Source organism: Dermacentor andersoni, chromosome 2 (genome assembly GCF_023375885.2).
Source record: "Dermacentor andersoni chromosome 2, qqDerAnde1_hic_scaffold, whole genome shotgun sequence".
Taxonomy (NCBI): Eukaryota; Metazoa; Arthropoda; class Arachnida; order Ixodida; family Ixodidae; genus Dermacentor; species Dermacentor andersoni.
Window position 1 is genome coordinate 28,788,600 of NC_092815.1, and position 15,874 is coordinate 28,804,473.

The 15,874-nt window shown below is 45.8% G+C and overlaps 1 protein-coding gene across 2 annotated transcripts in view; it reads left to right on the plus strand.

Annotated features, from left to right (window-relative positions):
• The window catches only part of LOC126542506 (maspardin-like), a 35,190-nt gene extending 22,134 nt beyond the window's left edge, over nucleotides 1-13,056 (plus strand). For both annotated transcript variants that reach the window (XM_050189609.3, XM_055077299.2), the window contains 3 exons: nucleotides 4,233-4,340; nucleotides 5,999-6,139; nucleotides 12,820-13,056. In XM_050189609.3, coding sequence (XP_050045566.1) covers nucleotides 4,233-4,340; nucleotides 5,999-6,139; nucleotides 12,820-12,906 — 336 coding nt within the window. In that variant the 3' untranslated portion in view covers nucleotides 12,907-13,056. The remainder of the gene's footprint in view (nucleotides 1-4,232; nucleotides 4,341-5,998; nucleotides 6,140-12,819) is intronic.
• The last annotated feature ends 2,818 nt before the right edge of the window (nucleotides 13,057-15,874 follow it).

Genomic DNA, 15,874 nt, shown 5'->3' on the forward strand with positions numbered 1-15,874 from the left:
TGGCTACCCTACACGGGGGAAGGGTGAAGGGGGGATAAAAAGAGAAAGAGAGCAGAAGGGGGAGATAGAAAGAAATAGAGACGCGCACGACCAAACCGTGTACACTACAGAGCGGTAGGGGGTGGCATTCTTAAAGTCTATCGTGAAGCCCCGCAGACCGCAGGAACCTTAATAATGCGAGTAAGGCCTTTAGCGTGGATGTTCTGTGGGAGTACTCACCTAAAGCTTTCAGTTCTGATGGACGATTGCCCAACTGGTCCAGTACTCTGCACAGCACTTGTCTCTGAGCACTATATCGCGGGTAGACACAGATAATATGTGCGAGCGTCTCATCGATGTTGCATGTGGCACACGTGGGGCTGTTGGCCATTCCAATAAGGAAAGCATACGAGTTTGTAAATGCAACGCCTAGCCACAAGACGGTACAGCATGGTCTGTTCACGTCGTGGTAATGTAGGCGGTAGGTGCATCCGTATGTCCGGAGACAATGAACGCAAACGACAGATGGTGAAAGTGTTCGAGTCCCACAAGGCAAAGTACATTCACGGGACATCAGTCGCAGCCCAGCCGCAGCGTCTGTTCGCGAAAGCAGAATCAAGGCACGCTGACCACTCTCATGTGCAGATTGGGCGGCTTCGTCGGCGTGATCATTCCCACTGATGCTGCAATGTCTTGGAAGCCATTGAAACATTATGTTGTGTCCCTTGTCATGACTGCGATGATACATGTGTTGAATTTTTTAGGCCAGTTGTTCATTGGGTCCATGGTGCATTGGACTTTGTATGCACTGAAGGGCTGCCTTGGAGCCACTAAAGACTGTCCATTGTTGCGGTGGTTCATGATTAATGAAATCAAGTGCCGCACGGAGTGCCGCAAGTTCAGCACCCGTCGATCTGGTCACACATGAAGTTTTTAATTTGATTTCTTCAGATTTTGCCGGGATGATGACTGCAGCAGCTGAGCTGTTGAGTTTTACCGAACCATCTGTGTAGACATGTTGCCGGAATCTGTGTACGTGGTGAATGTGTTCCAAAGTTGCTTGTTTCAAAGCTTGCAACGGCGCTCCAGCTTTCTTTCTGATTCCCGGAATTGTCAATTGCACTTATGGCCGGTTCAGACACCACAATGGATCTGATAATCGTGTAGCAGGCATAAATTCTGATGGCAAGTAGGACTGATGTCTTACAGCACTTTTGGCAAAAGTAGAATGTGGCCTCTTTTTTGGCAAGCAAGCAAGCAAGATGATGTGAGAGAATCGGAGTCAGGTGTCGGATGTGGGCTCTCAGGACATCTGTATCTATACCGTAGGCTCAATAATTAAAAACCCTTTATGCGTATGATGCTCACTGGGTCGCTGCACACAAAATTGTGATGCTCAATTTTAGAAGCTTGCTGACACCATAAACACACCATGACAATTCACTTCAATGACGTATACACCATTTCGCTGGGCATGCTCATCAGCACACAGAAAGATAAATGCAGGAATAGCAAAACATGGGACAGGCACTGTCTAACAATCTAACAACTGAGCACTAATTGAAAATGGAGGAAGGAATACTGTGTAGATTCGTGTGAGGGCTGCACTTTCTTTTTCACCATTATGACGAGGTGTGGCCATTACACAGGACTGAACCTTTTGGAGAAAGTCATGCTGGCACAGCCGGCGGCTACTGCACACCCCAGATCCCCAAATGTGCCATTGCATCAGAGGTCAATGCACAGCTCTCGCCATCCAGTAGGGGCACACGGACGTGCGCAGTGTGGGAAAATTCCGATGCGCGCTTGGCATCGGGGCACCGAACACGATTGCTTCTCCGATCGAAATTTTCCCCCAAATTTCGGGTTGCCAAGTTGGACATGCAGCCCTTATACGAGTCTATACAGTATATGTAGGGTGATAAAGGAGCTGATATAAGCCCTTCAGGGGCTGTTGTACATATACAGTTGTGCATGCCAGGATAGTGTATCAAAAGCAAAAGCACTGATAAAAATAATATTTAAATTGTGTCACATACATATTGAAATGCTTCCTATTGGACCGGTGATGTAACTTTGAATAATATATGTAAAGTGTTGTAGTATTAAACGAGCTGGAGAGTAAACGACTGGGTGTTTGCTCTTGGTGCCAGTATATGTTTTCATGTAGTGTGTCGACTTTTTTCAGTGTTTTTAACTATGTTTTACATAAAGCATACTTTTTTAGTGACTGGACAGGTACTTTTCAAGTATGCTAGGCATGAAATTGTTGATACATTGTTTGAGACATGAAGCTGTACTCTTTTCATGATTCTGGAGATGCAAAAAATTTGGTGAAACTAAATCTTATTTGTGTACAGAATTAATTGGCACCTGAAGGAGACATTTATTGTGCTGTAGGAAGGAGAATACCTATATGTAGAGGAGTTTGTGTCTCTGTCAGCCTCTGTTTTTTACTGCAACAGTGGTTAACCCTTTAAGCACGAGACGTAAAAAAGCCTGAAGGAGTTCATTTGTCATCTAAATGTGCAAAATACACCAAGAACATCTCAGTAAAATATTTTCTGCCTTTGGGCAGAACAATGGAAGTGACCTTCACCCCAAGCCATGTTTGGCTTCATGTGGAACTTGTACAGACAGTTCCTGTCAGATGTGAAACAGAGGTGTAAGGAGAGGTGTCTTAGCCTATACTCAGCACTCATATAAAAAGGGTTAAAAGCTTGAAATTGGGTTTGCTTCATTCTTCCTTTATCTTACACCGTTGTCGTCATCATGACATCGTTACCGTGCCATTCTCATTCTCAGCTTCACCCATGCCATATGGCAAAGAAGAATTAGATGTTGCCCACCTGCCAGATGTGCTAGCTACCGAGATATCATGCAGCTTTAAAGCTTGATAACTTGTGCAAGGCTTTAAGATCTACGGAGACTGTGAGAGAGGAGGCATTTGTGCATGTATTTTGGAGGCCAAAGCAGGCAATAATGTCCCCCCTCTCTCTCTCTCCCTCTCTCTCTCTCTCTCTCTCTCTCTCTCTCTCTCTCTCTCTCTCTCTCTCTCTCTCTCTCACACATTTATTTATTTACATCTGGCTACCCGAATGCTGCCAGAACCACCTGGATGATTTTAGTCTGGCTATGTTCTGGAACTGTTATTGATTTTAATGCATGGTACCATTTGCACTGCTAGAACACACAAGCTCCAAACTAACAAAGTTTTTGGCTGAAAGTTTGACTTCATTAAACCAACTTTTAACTGAATCACGAAAACACGTGGCATTATTTTTAAAGAGGCGAGTTAATAGCAATGATATTACAATGAAATCTTTCCTGTGTCAATTGCCACACTATGCAAAATGGACAATAAGGTGACAGAAATCTGAAAGCTCATATTACCTCTGCTTCTTATATAATGAGAAGATTAATTATTAAGCAAACAGGAGGCTGCGAAAGATGACTATGAAATGCTTGTGTGCTTCAAGAAATTTGTAATGTTGTATAGAAGAGACCATTTAATTGAGACCATTACTGAAACAGTTCAAAGCCAAGTAGCTAAATAAATTGCCTTTTTTTGGCAGGTTTAATGAGAATCAACTTGCTGTCTTTGTATTAAATTTCTTGTTATGTAAATGACAAAATGTCAAGCTACTGTTAGAGTAAGTACATTGGTCTGCAGAATTTCTGTTCTTAAATAATGACTTTATTATAATGAGGTTCTAGTGCAGTAAGCATTCTAGCGAGACAATTACGTGCCACCAATAGCATGGTTTATAAGAGCTATTTTGTCTTTATGGCCAGGTTTGCGATTAGCACCAGATTTTGTTTGCTGTAGTACACAATGCATTGTGTTAGTTTCATGTAGATTGGCTTTTTCCCCCAAGTTACGCTGCCCTTTGGATTCATAAAGCAAACATTCCTGTGAATAGCTTGCAGTACTCGATATAAAATTTAAGTTTTTTGTTGTTTTTGTTCTTGTTGCATGTACAAGTCATACTTTTGTCTTGAGCAGTTTCATACACCACATTCTTACAGCTACACGCTCATGGCACTGGTACAGAAGCGTCACACTGAAACAGAAATCAGAAATAGCAATAAAGAAAGGGGGGGGGGGGGGGGGATGTAGACTTCAACATGAATTGATCTTGGTTCAGTGGTGGAAATGAATATCCACTGCTAGTGTTGTTGTTATAGCATTTGCACTTAGTGCTGTTTATGACTTCTGTGTTTATGACTTATTGGTCTTCGTTTTTTTTCAGCTTGAAACTTTGTCACAGTCAGAGCTTGCGTCACGACTCACGTTAAACTGCATGAACTCCTACGTGGAGCCCCAATACTTGGATGGCATTCTTATTACGATAATTGATGTGAGTTCTTCAACATAATGTTTCACTCCATGGTGTTTCTTGTATACTATAGTGCATGTTGACCTGAGCATGGAGGGAGAGATCAGGTTTGAATCTGCGCTGGCCAAACACAGTAGTTGAGTATCTTTGTTGTTGAGCCAAGTATCTCGAGTATCAGTGTCAGTATAACACACCATTCTGTATTTCATCAGGTATCTTATTAGGCAAATGCATGTACTGAAAAAAGGTACATTTGTGAGCGAAATAGCAGTGTGTACCTGTATGTCTGTGACGTTTTATTTGAAAAGCATTTCCTGTGCAGTGCCTCGTAGTTATAGTCAAACATAAGTGAAAACCCAAGTTCTTTTTAGCTGCACATGTTTTAAAGCACTGTGTCTTCAACTCTCAACTGTACCTTGAATTTAATTGCAAATTTAGGAACAGACTTATTTTTGTGAATGCACTATTCTTTTAATTGTTCTGCATCCTGTGCAATTGCTTGTGTGCATGGGTTTCCTCCTTTAGTCTGTACCTATTCTGCATATGTGTAAAATATCACTTTAGGTGGACTACATATTCCTTGAGTGCCACTTAAAAGGTTGTGCCTTAAACCTGATCTCTCTAGCTATGTGGGTGATTTTTTTTTCTTTATACGTTGTATGTGAGATTGAAGGGTAAAAGCGGGAGCCAACGTTACAACAAGTGGACTTGTCTTTTTCAAGGCGACATATGCTTTCCTCGGCACAGCATATGTAGGTAGGGTTCCTCTAAAGGGGAGAGGGGGTAAGGTGGGTGGGTGCGGCAACAACTGAAGGTGTGTTAGCAGCGAGGGTGTAGAATTGAGAATAAAGGACTGCCGTGTACAAGGCCGGTGACACGGCCGTGTGTCAGCTGGCATGTCAATGGCCATGCGCACAACACCCCTCTATTATCTGCTTCGCTGAAGGTCGTGGGCTATTGTGTCTCTGAAAGAGATAATAAAGGGAGCAGCAGAAAACGGTGTTCGTGAAAAAAAATTACTGAAATGGAATAAATATATAAATAAAGAAAAAAAGAGAAAAGGAAAAGAAAGGAAAGAAAGGGAGAAAAAAAACCCCCACTAAGTAACCAGACTAAGTGTTGTTGCCTATATCTTGAAATTTAGCATAGCGAAGAGATTCTAAAGCTCCCTTTGAAATGTTTATGCCTATTGGTTGCAATGTCCTGAACTTATGGATAAGGTATGATTCTCTGTATTTTCTTTCTCGTTCATACTGGGAATTTGATTGTAAGATGTAGAGTTTAAGTTCATCAATGTTATGACCTGGTTGGTTGAAATGCTCGGCAACAGCTTTGGGAAGCTTTTTTAGCTGTGTCCGCACAATGTCCGTTTAATTGTTTCATACAGAATGAACAATTCTACACCCTCGCCGCTAACACACCTTCAGTCTTTGCCGCACCCAGCTGCCTTACCCCCTCTCTCCATTTCAGAAGAACCCTACCTATATATACTGTGCTGAGGAAAGCATATGTCGCCTTGAAAAAAACAAGTCCACTTGTCGAAATGTTGGCTCCCGCTTTTACCTTGATCTCGTTTTGCTCATCGTCTCGAATTTCCATCTCCCGCCTTCCCTGTGTTTTTCCTGAAAAGCTGTATAACTGCAATACTTGCTTTCTTCTTTTTCTCTTTTTATTCCCAGGTGTTTGACAGCAGTGCACTAAAACAGGAAGTGAAGGAAGAGCTCTACAAACTCTATCCCCATGCTAAACGGGCCCACCTGAAACGAGGTGGCAACTTCCCTTTCCTGAGCCGCAGTGATGAGTTCACCATGCACCTTCAGGTGATTACCAGCTGCACAGTCACGCTCTCACATTGGTGAAATGGGCACATGTTGCTGAGGCCGATTACATAAATGGTCTCCTCCAATAAAATTTTAAAAATAATATGTGAATGCGCTCATGCGCTATCATAGTGCAGCGCTCTCAACCATGTTTTGAGCAAACAAAGCGTTGTGGTGGCTTGGTTCTCACTTAATAGAGACAGCAATGTGTCCTTTCTGCGTACCTTCGTAGAAGGTACTCACTTCAGCATGGTTCACTTGTACGCTTCATTCGTTTGAAACACAGTGGAGGGCACTGCAATATGTTAACATCAGTACAGTCGCATGTGTAAATGCCAGAAAAAGGCACCATGCAGGAGGTATGTTGCCACAAAAAAATCGATTGGTTGTTGCTGTACATCCTGCACAACATAACAAAATGCACTTGGCCCTAAAGTGAGTATTAAAATTTGTTTCATAATTCACCTTGGTTAATTAGCTAAGCGAAATGTAAAAAATACTCTGATTAGCACCACATGACTGCAAACAATATGTAATTTATTTCATTCAGCTGCGGTTTACCGCTTTTTATGATACTTGGATCAAATTACGTGAAACACCCAGTATATCTCCGTTCATGGAAAAGAGTATTTATGGCAACTAATATGCTCAACCATTAAGTTTATACCTGCATTGCTTGGGCTGGTTTATTGGCAATAAGTACCCGTTTCCTTAAGTATAAGGGTGAATCAGAAAGTCTTTGCCCCTCCCTTTCTTAAGCCAAATTATGGCTGTAACTACGAAGTCAACATATCCATTCCCAGCGGTGGACCTTTCTTGGACCAGGCCGACCTTATCTGCCAGTAGCTCCACGGCACGGCGCTGCTGTCAGTTGTTGAAGATGGCGGTTGTGCTCCACACATCAATGGCGTATGAGCAATGAAATGCGATTCATTTTCTATGGAGCAAGGAAAGAACACCCATTGAAATTCACAGGGGAACGCAGCCCACGTATGGGGAAAGTTGTCTCACTTTGAGAAGTGTGAGGTGGTGATGTCAGTTCGCAAAGGGCAGTGAAGACTTGCATGACAATGAGCATTCGGGGAGGTCGTGTGCGTCGCTGACTGACAACAGCTCCGGTTATTTTGCTGGGAGAGTTTGGACTGCCCACCATACAGCCCAGACCTCGTCCCTAGTGATTTCCACGTTCTTGGTCCACTGAAGAAGTTCCTGGTAGGACAGTGACTCACATGCAACGATGAAGCCAAGACAGCAATCCGATAGTGGTTCCACAGTCAGCCGGACGAATTCTACCTCAGGGGCATCTCAAATTTAGTGGTGTGATGGGACAAATATCTGAACCGGTGTGTGGAAAAATAGCTTAAGGTACGTAGAATATTACGTATATTTGTAATTACCTGTATGTACCTCATTCTGGCTAACAAAAAATAGGGGCAAAGACTTTCTGATTTACGCTCGTACAAATGTCATTTATGCATTGGCACAAGGGAAAAAGCTAATTGCATAAAGATGCAATAAAAAAATGTTGTAGAATGCCAGTTACCGACAATGCGGTATTTACGTGAGGTAGCATGACTAGCTGAACATAAGAAATACATAGCTCATTGAGGAATGCACAAAATTATTGTGGCTATTGGTTGAAATTATTTGGAGGGGCTATAATTTCTACTTTGACATCCTCGAAACTACGAGTAACAGTACCATTTTGCCTTGACCACTTTATATTTGTGCTCAACATCAGTTGATGAGCATTCTATAGGTTCAAGACAAGGTTCTTCACAAAGCAAACTTTGCTTGAAATATGGCAACTAATACTTTGTGATTTACTTACAGCTTTCACCAATAAGTTGCATTTACTCTTGAAAATTGCACTCATAAACTTGTGGCGACGCACTCTCCGCAACATTTCTACGCAGCCTCTGCCTCGTCATTGCCCACTCCGGCTAAGCACGGCTGTGGCCTGCACTGCGTGGCCAATAAGGAACACCGCCAGCGACAGGGACGATACAAAAAGCAGGCTGCATGGCTTGAGAAACACACTTGCTAACCGGATGTACAAAGTGCCAGCATGATCACCTGCTACTGATGCTGAGGCAATAAATCGCTATCCTTTTTCTATGTTGGGATTCGTTCCTCAGTCAATCCAACTTCCCACCTGGACAAGGGACATGATGCATTGCCATGGACCACCGGGAGGCCCTTCAGCAACAGATGCAGCTCTGGAGGCAGCTCTGGACCCAGCATGAGATAATCCAAAAGCGACATCAGCAGCTTCAGGAGCAGCAGCACTAACTCAATGATGCGATGCCATGCAGCAGCATGCTGGCAACGCCAGCACAATGCCAGCCACGCCTACCAGCTCCCGGCGTCTGTCATGTCACCGTCAAGCTTCCGCCATTTTGGGCAGACTTGCCTGAGGCATGATTCGCGCAAATCGAGGCCCAGTTCTCCCTGGCACGCATCACCCAAGACTGAACGTACTACAATTATGTTGTTGCCCACCTGGACACCCGCTATGCCAACGAGGTAAAGGACATCCTCGCCAGCCCACCAGCGGCCAACCTCATCGAGATCTCTTTGCTGCCATTGTCGCCCCCCGTCCAGGCTGTCGCTGCACCACTGGATACCACAGAGCTTGCACACCGAATTGACGATATCACCGAACAGCTCAGCTCCATTCAGAGGTGTCTGCATCAATGCCCACTGACGTGCCCCCGCTACCGCTCACCGAGCTATTACCGTAACACCAGCTCATCGCAGCAGCCTGGTGACACCTGCCGATGCTACTACCATCGATGCTTTGGGGACAGAGCCCTACAATGCCAACCACCCTGCTCCTCTGGACATCAGGGAAATGCCAACAGCAGCTCATAGACATGGCTGCGAGCAGCCACCCTGGAGGCCGCCGCATCTTTATCAGATCAAATAACAAGGCAGCGGTTCCATGTCAACTGCGGCTCTGACATTTGTTGCTATCCATGAGCTCATGTCTAAGGTTGCTATCCATCTACGTCTTTCGAGCTCAGTGCTGCAAACTAGTCCACTATCAAGGCCTATGGCTCACTCCATCTGCACATCCAACTACAAAACCTACGCAGTGACTTCCATTGGAACTTCATCATCGCCGATGTAATCGAGCCAATCATCGGCTCAAACTTTTTGGCACACTACAACCTCCTTCCGGACCGCTGCCACGACCGACTCATTGACACAACAACGGGACTTTCTTCGCCAGGCCAGCGCACGACCACCCACCAGCTCAGCATTAAAGCCATCAATTCTCGCCGAATTTCCCGGTTTAACGCGTCCTAGCAGGCTGCCACGAGATGTGCGACAAACCACTGTACGCTACATCCGGACCACTTGGGGCCCTCTGGTTTCCTGCTGCGTCTGTTGCCTTGCTCCGGACCGCCTGTGCATCAACAAAGCAGAGTGCGAAGCCATGGTTTGTGAAGGAATCGCCTGCTGCTCCGACAGCCCATGGGCCTCACCGCTTCACCTTGTCCGGAAGAAGACCGAAGGCTGGCGACCCTGTGGGGACTACCGCACGCTCAACACTGCACCATCCCCGACAGCTACCCTGTCCACCACATACAGGACTTCGCCCATCGCATACATGGCTGCCATGTCTTCCTTGTGCTAGACTTGGTGAATACCTACATGCAGATACCCATCAATCTGGACGTCCCAAAAGCTGCAATCATTACCCCGTTTTGCTTGTTCGAGTTTCCATTCATGAGCTTTGCCCCGAGGAACGCTGGACAAACCTTTCAATGCTTCATCGACGAAGTCGTCCGCGGTCTCAACTTCTGCTTCGTCCGTCTTAATGATTTATTGGTCTTCTCCCGAAATGCCCAAGACCACCCTAGGCACTTTCGTCTACTTTTCCAACACCTTAATGACCATGGCCTACTCGTCAATATCTAAAGGAGTACTCTCGGTACCCCCATCATCACCTTCCTTGGCCAGGAAATCTCATCAGACGAAACTCGACCCTAGCAACACCGCATCTTAGACCTGCAATATTATCCTCAACCTTCCACCGCTAAAGGCCTTAGCCGTTTTGTCGCCATGTTTAACTTCTACAGGTGCTTCTTGCCGCACGCAGCTGACTACCAGGCTCCTCTTCATGATGCCTTGACTGGTTTACAGGGAAACCAACCCATCACCTGGACACCAGCTTTAGTCAAACTTATCGAGGAATACAAAGCTGCTCTCTGCAACGCTGCACTTCTCTCTCGTCTCATGCTAGGCGCTCCCTTGGGGCTCTTCACCGACGCCTCCAGCTTTGCCATTGCCACTCCCCTTATGCAACGCAAAAACAATACTTGGCGTCCCTTGGCATTCTTTTCCAAGAAACTCTCCACTCAGAAGACGTCCCCTTCCACGGTCAGCTCCACCGACACAGCTACCACTCCTGCCCAGACGAACTGGCCAGCTTGCTACAGACAGCTTCTCGCCATATACGAAGCAATTCAGCACTTTCACCATCTTCTCGAAGCACAGCGCTGCACCATTTACACTGACCACAAACCTCTCGTAATGCAGTGATAAACTTTCGCTGGTCCAGCCAGAACCAGCTCTCGTTCATTGCCCAGTTTATCAACGACGTCCAGCATGTCATCGAGAAAGATAATGTGGTCGCCGACACGGTTTCACGTGTATCAGCTATCAGCTTTTCGCCAATAACAGCTGACATCGTCACTGCGGCTCAGACAATGGACACTTAACTGCATCAACTCCTCAAGGTTGGGTATTCGATGCAGCTGCAACAAGTCTCCATACCTGGGCTGACAACCACTATCTACTGCGACATGTACACAGGACAAGCCAGGCCCTATGTGCCCTTGTCCCATCACTGTGGCCTCTTCAATCAGCTGCACAACCTGAGCCATCCCGGCATCTGTGCCTCTACATGCCTTGTGGCTGACTGCTACGTCTGGCCCTCCATGCAGCGTGACTGCCGCACTTGGGCACCTCCTGCATTCAATGCCAACGCACCAAAGTCACGAGGTATGTCACTACCCTCGGCCCTCTTGTCGGCTTCAGCACATCCACCTTGACATCATAGGATTGTTCCCCTCAGCCAAACATTATCACTATTGTCTCGCCGCCATCGATTGATATACTCGATGGCCTGAGGCATGGCCCCTCGAGAGAATCACTGCGGAAGACATCGCCTCGGCGTTCACTGGCTGGATCTCTTGCTTCGGCTCCCCTCGCCGTGTCACAACCGATCAAGAACAGTTGGAATCGCAGCTTTTCAGGCTCCTCAGGCTCACCATCGGGTTTAAGCGCTTGAGGGCCACCAATTACCACCCTTTTGCCAACAAGATGATCGAGCACTTCCACCGACAATTCAAAGCAGCCATCACGTGTTACCAGGACTCAGCCTGGCTTGAGGCTATCCTAGCGATCACCATAGGTCCTTGCGCCACCTTCAAGCTGGACATTCAGGCTACACCTGTAAGGCTCGTCTGCGGGTAACCACTCCATCTCCCAGGCGAATTTCTTGCTGCACTGCCATCCAACATCGCCACACCAGATCCCACCGATTTCGTTGCCCGGCTCTGATGCACCATTGCTGCCCCTCTGCCTGTCACCTGCAGTGCATCACTGCAAGCCTAAGCCTTTCGTTTCTAAGGACCTGGCAACATGCACACACGCTTTCCTCTGCGATGACAGTCCGCAGGCCTTTCTGGCTGCCTTATAGCGGACCCTACCAGGTTGTCCACCACGACAACAAAAATTTCACCCTGCACGTGAGCGGGAAGGACGTCCACGTTCCTATTGACTGGCTGCAGCCAGCATACATTACCTCCGACGAACCAGGGAAACCCACATCCACAACCCCCGACATTGCAGCCTGCTCCAGTCACTACATGTTATGGACGTCGGGTTCACTTCAGAGATTTTTACAAGCCCTGAGGGCTTTCCACTTTGAGGGGTGGTTATGCGGCAACGCATTCTCCACAACATTGCTGCACAGCCTGCACCTCGTCATTGTGAAGCACGGTGAAGCACGGCTGTGTGCTGCACTGAACACCGCCACTGCAGTGGCACCACGTCCCGCCGGTGACAGGGAAGATACAAAAAGCCGGCTGCATGGCTTGAAGAACACTCCGTAATTGGACATGCAAAACGGCAGTACGATCACCTGCTACTGATGCTGAGGCAAATGCTGCTGTACTTTTTCTATGTTGGGATTAATTCCTCAGTCAACACAACTTCCCACAAACTCATTTGCTGCAGTGATTGCAAGTTTCGTTGTCACAATGTTCAAATACTTTATATGCATGGCACGGGCTTCAATATGATTAAGTTAAGGCTCTGGGCATTTAATACCATTAACCTTACACATAATGTTAACAGCTTCGTAAGTATGCAGTTGAGCCTGGAAATTGCATGGACTTCTTTATGTTCAGTTCGGTCTTTTTATGGTGCAAGTTGCATAATTTCATGGCATTAGATACCTTGACTATTTTGAAAGGTAAGCATTTGCCAAACTGTTAGGCAATACCGGCTGCCCATGAACTGCCTTCAGAAGCAGTGAACATATTGCAAGTGTGTACATCTGTATGTGCACAAGCATGCACATGCCCTTCTTATGTTTGTTAACTGCATTTCAGAATAGAGTGAAGCTTTTTTTTTTATTTCCCATTGTAAACCTCTTGTTTCAGATCCACCTACGTCAATTTGATGGCACACGTTACGCTGCACGAGAGGGAGTCGAGTCAGCTCCAAAGAGCATGTCTGCTTGCTCCTGATGAGGCCAGCATACCTCGCCAAACCAGTGCCTTGGATTCTTTTACTGGCCTCTGTACAAATGCTGCTTTAATACTGTTTGTTTTTAATTTACAAGCAAAGGACTGTATTGTGAATGGTTTACGCCAAGAAATACAAGAATTACTTCCTTTTCTTTTTTCTGTGCCACTTTTCCTTCAGTACTATACCTTGACATTTAGAAACATAGGTAAACTCTGCAAATATGTTCTAGGCTTCTAAACAAAGACTCGCCTGGTACAAATGTGTGAGAGCTGTACTTGCATAGTGTTAAGAACAGAGCTGCCTAGAAACATGCTGTTCTGAACTAAGAGAACATGGTCGGCCCTACTTTCATTTACGTTTGCATCGTCTGGAGATTTTAGAGCAAGAACAGATAGTCCTCTTTGCAGATATGTTGCTTTGTGCTTTTCCTTGAGAATTATGTTCAATTCCAACTTGCTACAGGTGTGCAAACATTCAGATAATGGAAAGAATGTGAGCTTTCTGTTACTCAACAATGAACAAAAGCCATACTAAGTGCTTCTTACACAGTGAAACATGACCATATTGTGTAAACAACAGATGCACATGGGTACTATATATGCCCCAAGGCATGGACATGTGTAGGAACAAGAGTGCCAAAATGTTCATTAAACTTCTTTCTGACTGGAATTGAATTGTAGTAGGTGCAACGCGTTATTTGTTGCTTATGTGCAGAGGTCCTGCAACATCACTTGAGTTCTGATAAAGAAATGCCGATGCGAAAAACATATTTCTGAACTTAATCAGTCTTTCGAGAGGTTAAGATAAGGTACCTTTGAAGACATAGCCAATTCTTACTCTTTTGTCTATTTGTCCATTGACCCCCTAAATAAAAGATATTGTGACACGCTGACGAAGAAGACGTTTTAAGCTTGGTTGGAAGAAGACGACGCTCTGGACTTCGCACAATGTCTACCATCTTGTCAGCTGGAACAATTATTGTAAATATCCTGTAAATATACTTCTGACTATATTTAACCCCGTAACATTTTTGGTGAAGGTGCTGGGTAGGCAGAGAAGTGTTTCCAGCATTTACTGGCTGCGTTTGAAGAGGGAAACGAGGAGCAGCTTTAGGGCCGTGGGATGGGATGTAGAGCCAGGGGGTCAAATTCCACAAAGAGCGGCAGTGGCGTGAAATATGGCCAATACGGCTACAAGTGAAGCATATAGGCCTGTCGTCTGGAGTGCGCCATTCGGCCGGGTTGCGATACCGCGCAGGAGCATTCAGGCTGCGGTTGGGTATGACACTGCTGGAAGGAGTGTCACAGAACACCTATAGGAGTGTAGTCAGGCCGATTAATTGAGCAGATGTTGGTCAAGCCAACATTGGCCAATTCCTGGCACACGACGACTGGATCAATGAGATGGTCGCCTGGCAATTGTCGAGGCCATGGGTTGGGGTCGTGACAGGAGATGCGGCTTCTATTTCATGTCGGATGATATGTACGATGTCATCAGAATGATTGGGCGTTGGCAGACTGCGGAGGTCTTCGCAGGTGGACGTTGCAGCCATGTTGGGAAGGCGGGGAAATGGGTGGGTAATGCGGCGACTCTTGGCTTCCCCAAACCGCTGGCACTCGGTCGCCAGTGGCTTGCACAGTGGAAGAATTCTTGAACACAAGCAGGTGGAAGGCATCTCATCATCATCATCATCAGCCTGGTTATGCCCACTGCAGGGCAAAGGCCTCTCCCATACTTCTCCAACTACCCCGGTCATGTACTAATTGTGGCCATGTTGTCCCTGCAAACTTCTTCATCTCATCCGCCCACCTAACTTTCTGCCGCCCCCTGCTACGCTTCCCTTCCCTTGGAATCCAGTCCGTAACCCTTAACGACCATCAGTTATCTTCCCTCCTCATTACATGTCCTGCCCATGCCCATTTCTTTTTCTTGATTTCAACTAAGATGTCATTAACTCGCGTTTGTTCCCTCACCCAATCTGCTCTTTTCTTATCCCTTAACATTACACCTATCATTCTTCTTTCCATAGCTCGTTGCGTCGTCCTCAATTTAAGTAGAACTCTTTTGGTGATCCTCCAGGTTTCTGCCTCGTACATGAGTACTGGTAAGACACAGCTGTTATAAACTTTTCTCTTGAGGGATAATGGCAACCTGCTGTTCATGATCTGAGAATGCCTGCCAAACGCACCCCAGCCCATTCTTATTCTTCTGATTATTTCCGTCTCATGATCCGAATCCGCGGTCACTACCTGCCCTAAGTAGATGTATTCCCTTACCACTTCCAGTGCCTCGCTACCTATCGTAAACTACTGTTCTCTTCCGAGACTGTTAAACATTAGTTTAGTTTTCTGCAGATTAATTTTTAGACCCAATCTTCCGCTTTGCCTCTTCAGGTCAGTGAGCATGCATTGCAATTGGTCCCCTGAGTTACTAAGCAAGGCAATATCATCAGCGAATCGCAAGTTACTAAGGTATTATCCATTATCTCTTATCCCCAATTCTTCCCAATCCAGGTCTCTGAATACCTCCTGTAAACACGCTGTGAATAGCATCGGAGAGATCGTATCTCCCTGCCTGCGCCTTTCTTTATTGGGATTTTGTTGCTTTCTTTATGGAGGACTATGGTGGCTGTGGAGCCGCTATAGATATCTTTCAGTATTTTTACATACGGCTCGTCTACACCCTGATTCCGCAATGCCTCCATGACTGCTGAGGTTTTGACTGAATCAAACGCTTTCTCGTAATCAATGAAAGCTATATATAAAGGTTGGTTATATTCCGCACATTTTTCTATCACCTGATTGATAGTGTGAATATGGTCTATTGTTGAGTAGCCTTTACGGAATCCTGCCTGGTCCTTTGGTTGACGGAAGTCTAAGGTGTTCCTGATTCTATTTGCAATTACCTTAGTAAAGACTTTGTAGGCAACGGACAGTAAACTGATCGGTCTATAATTTTTCAAGTCTT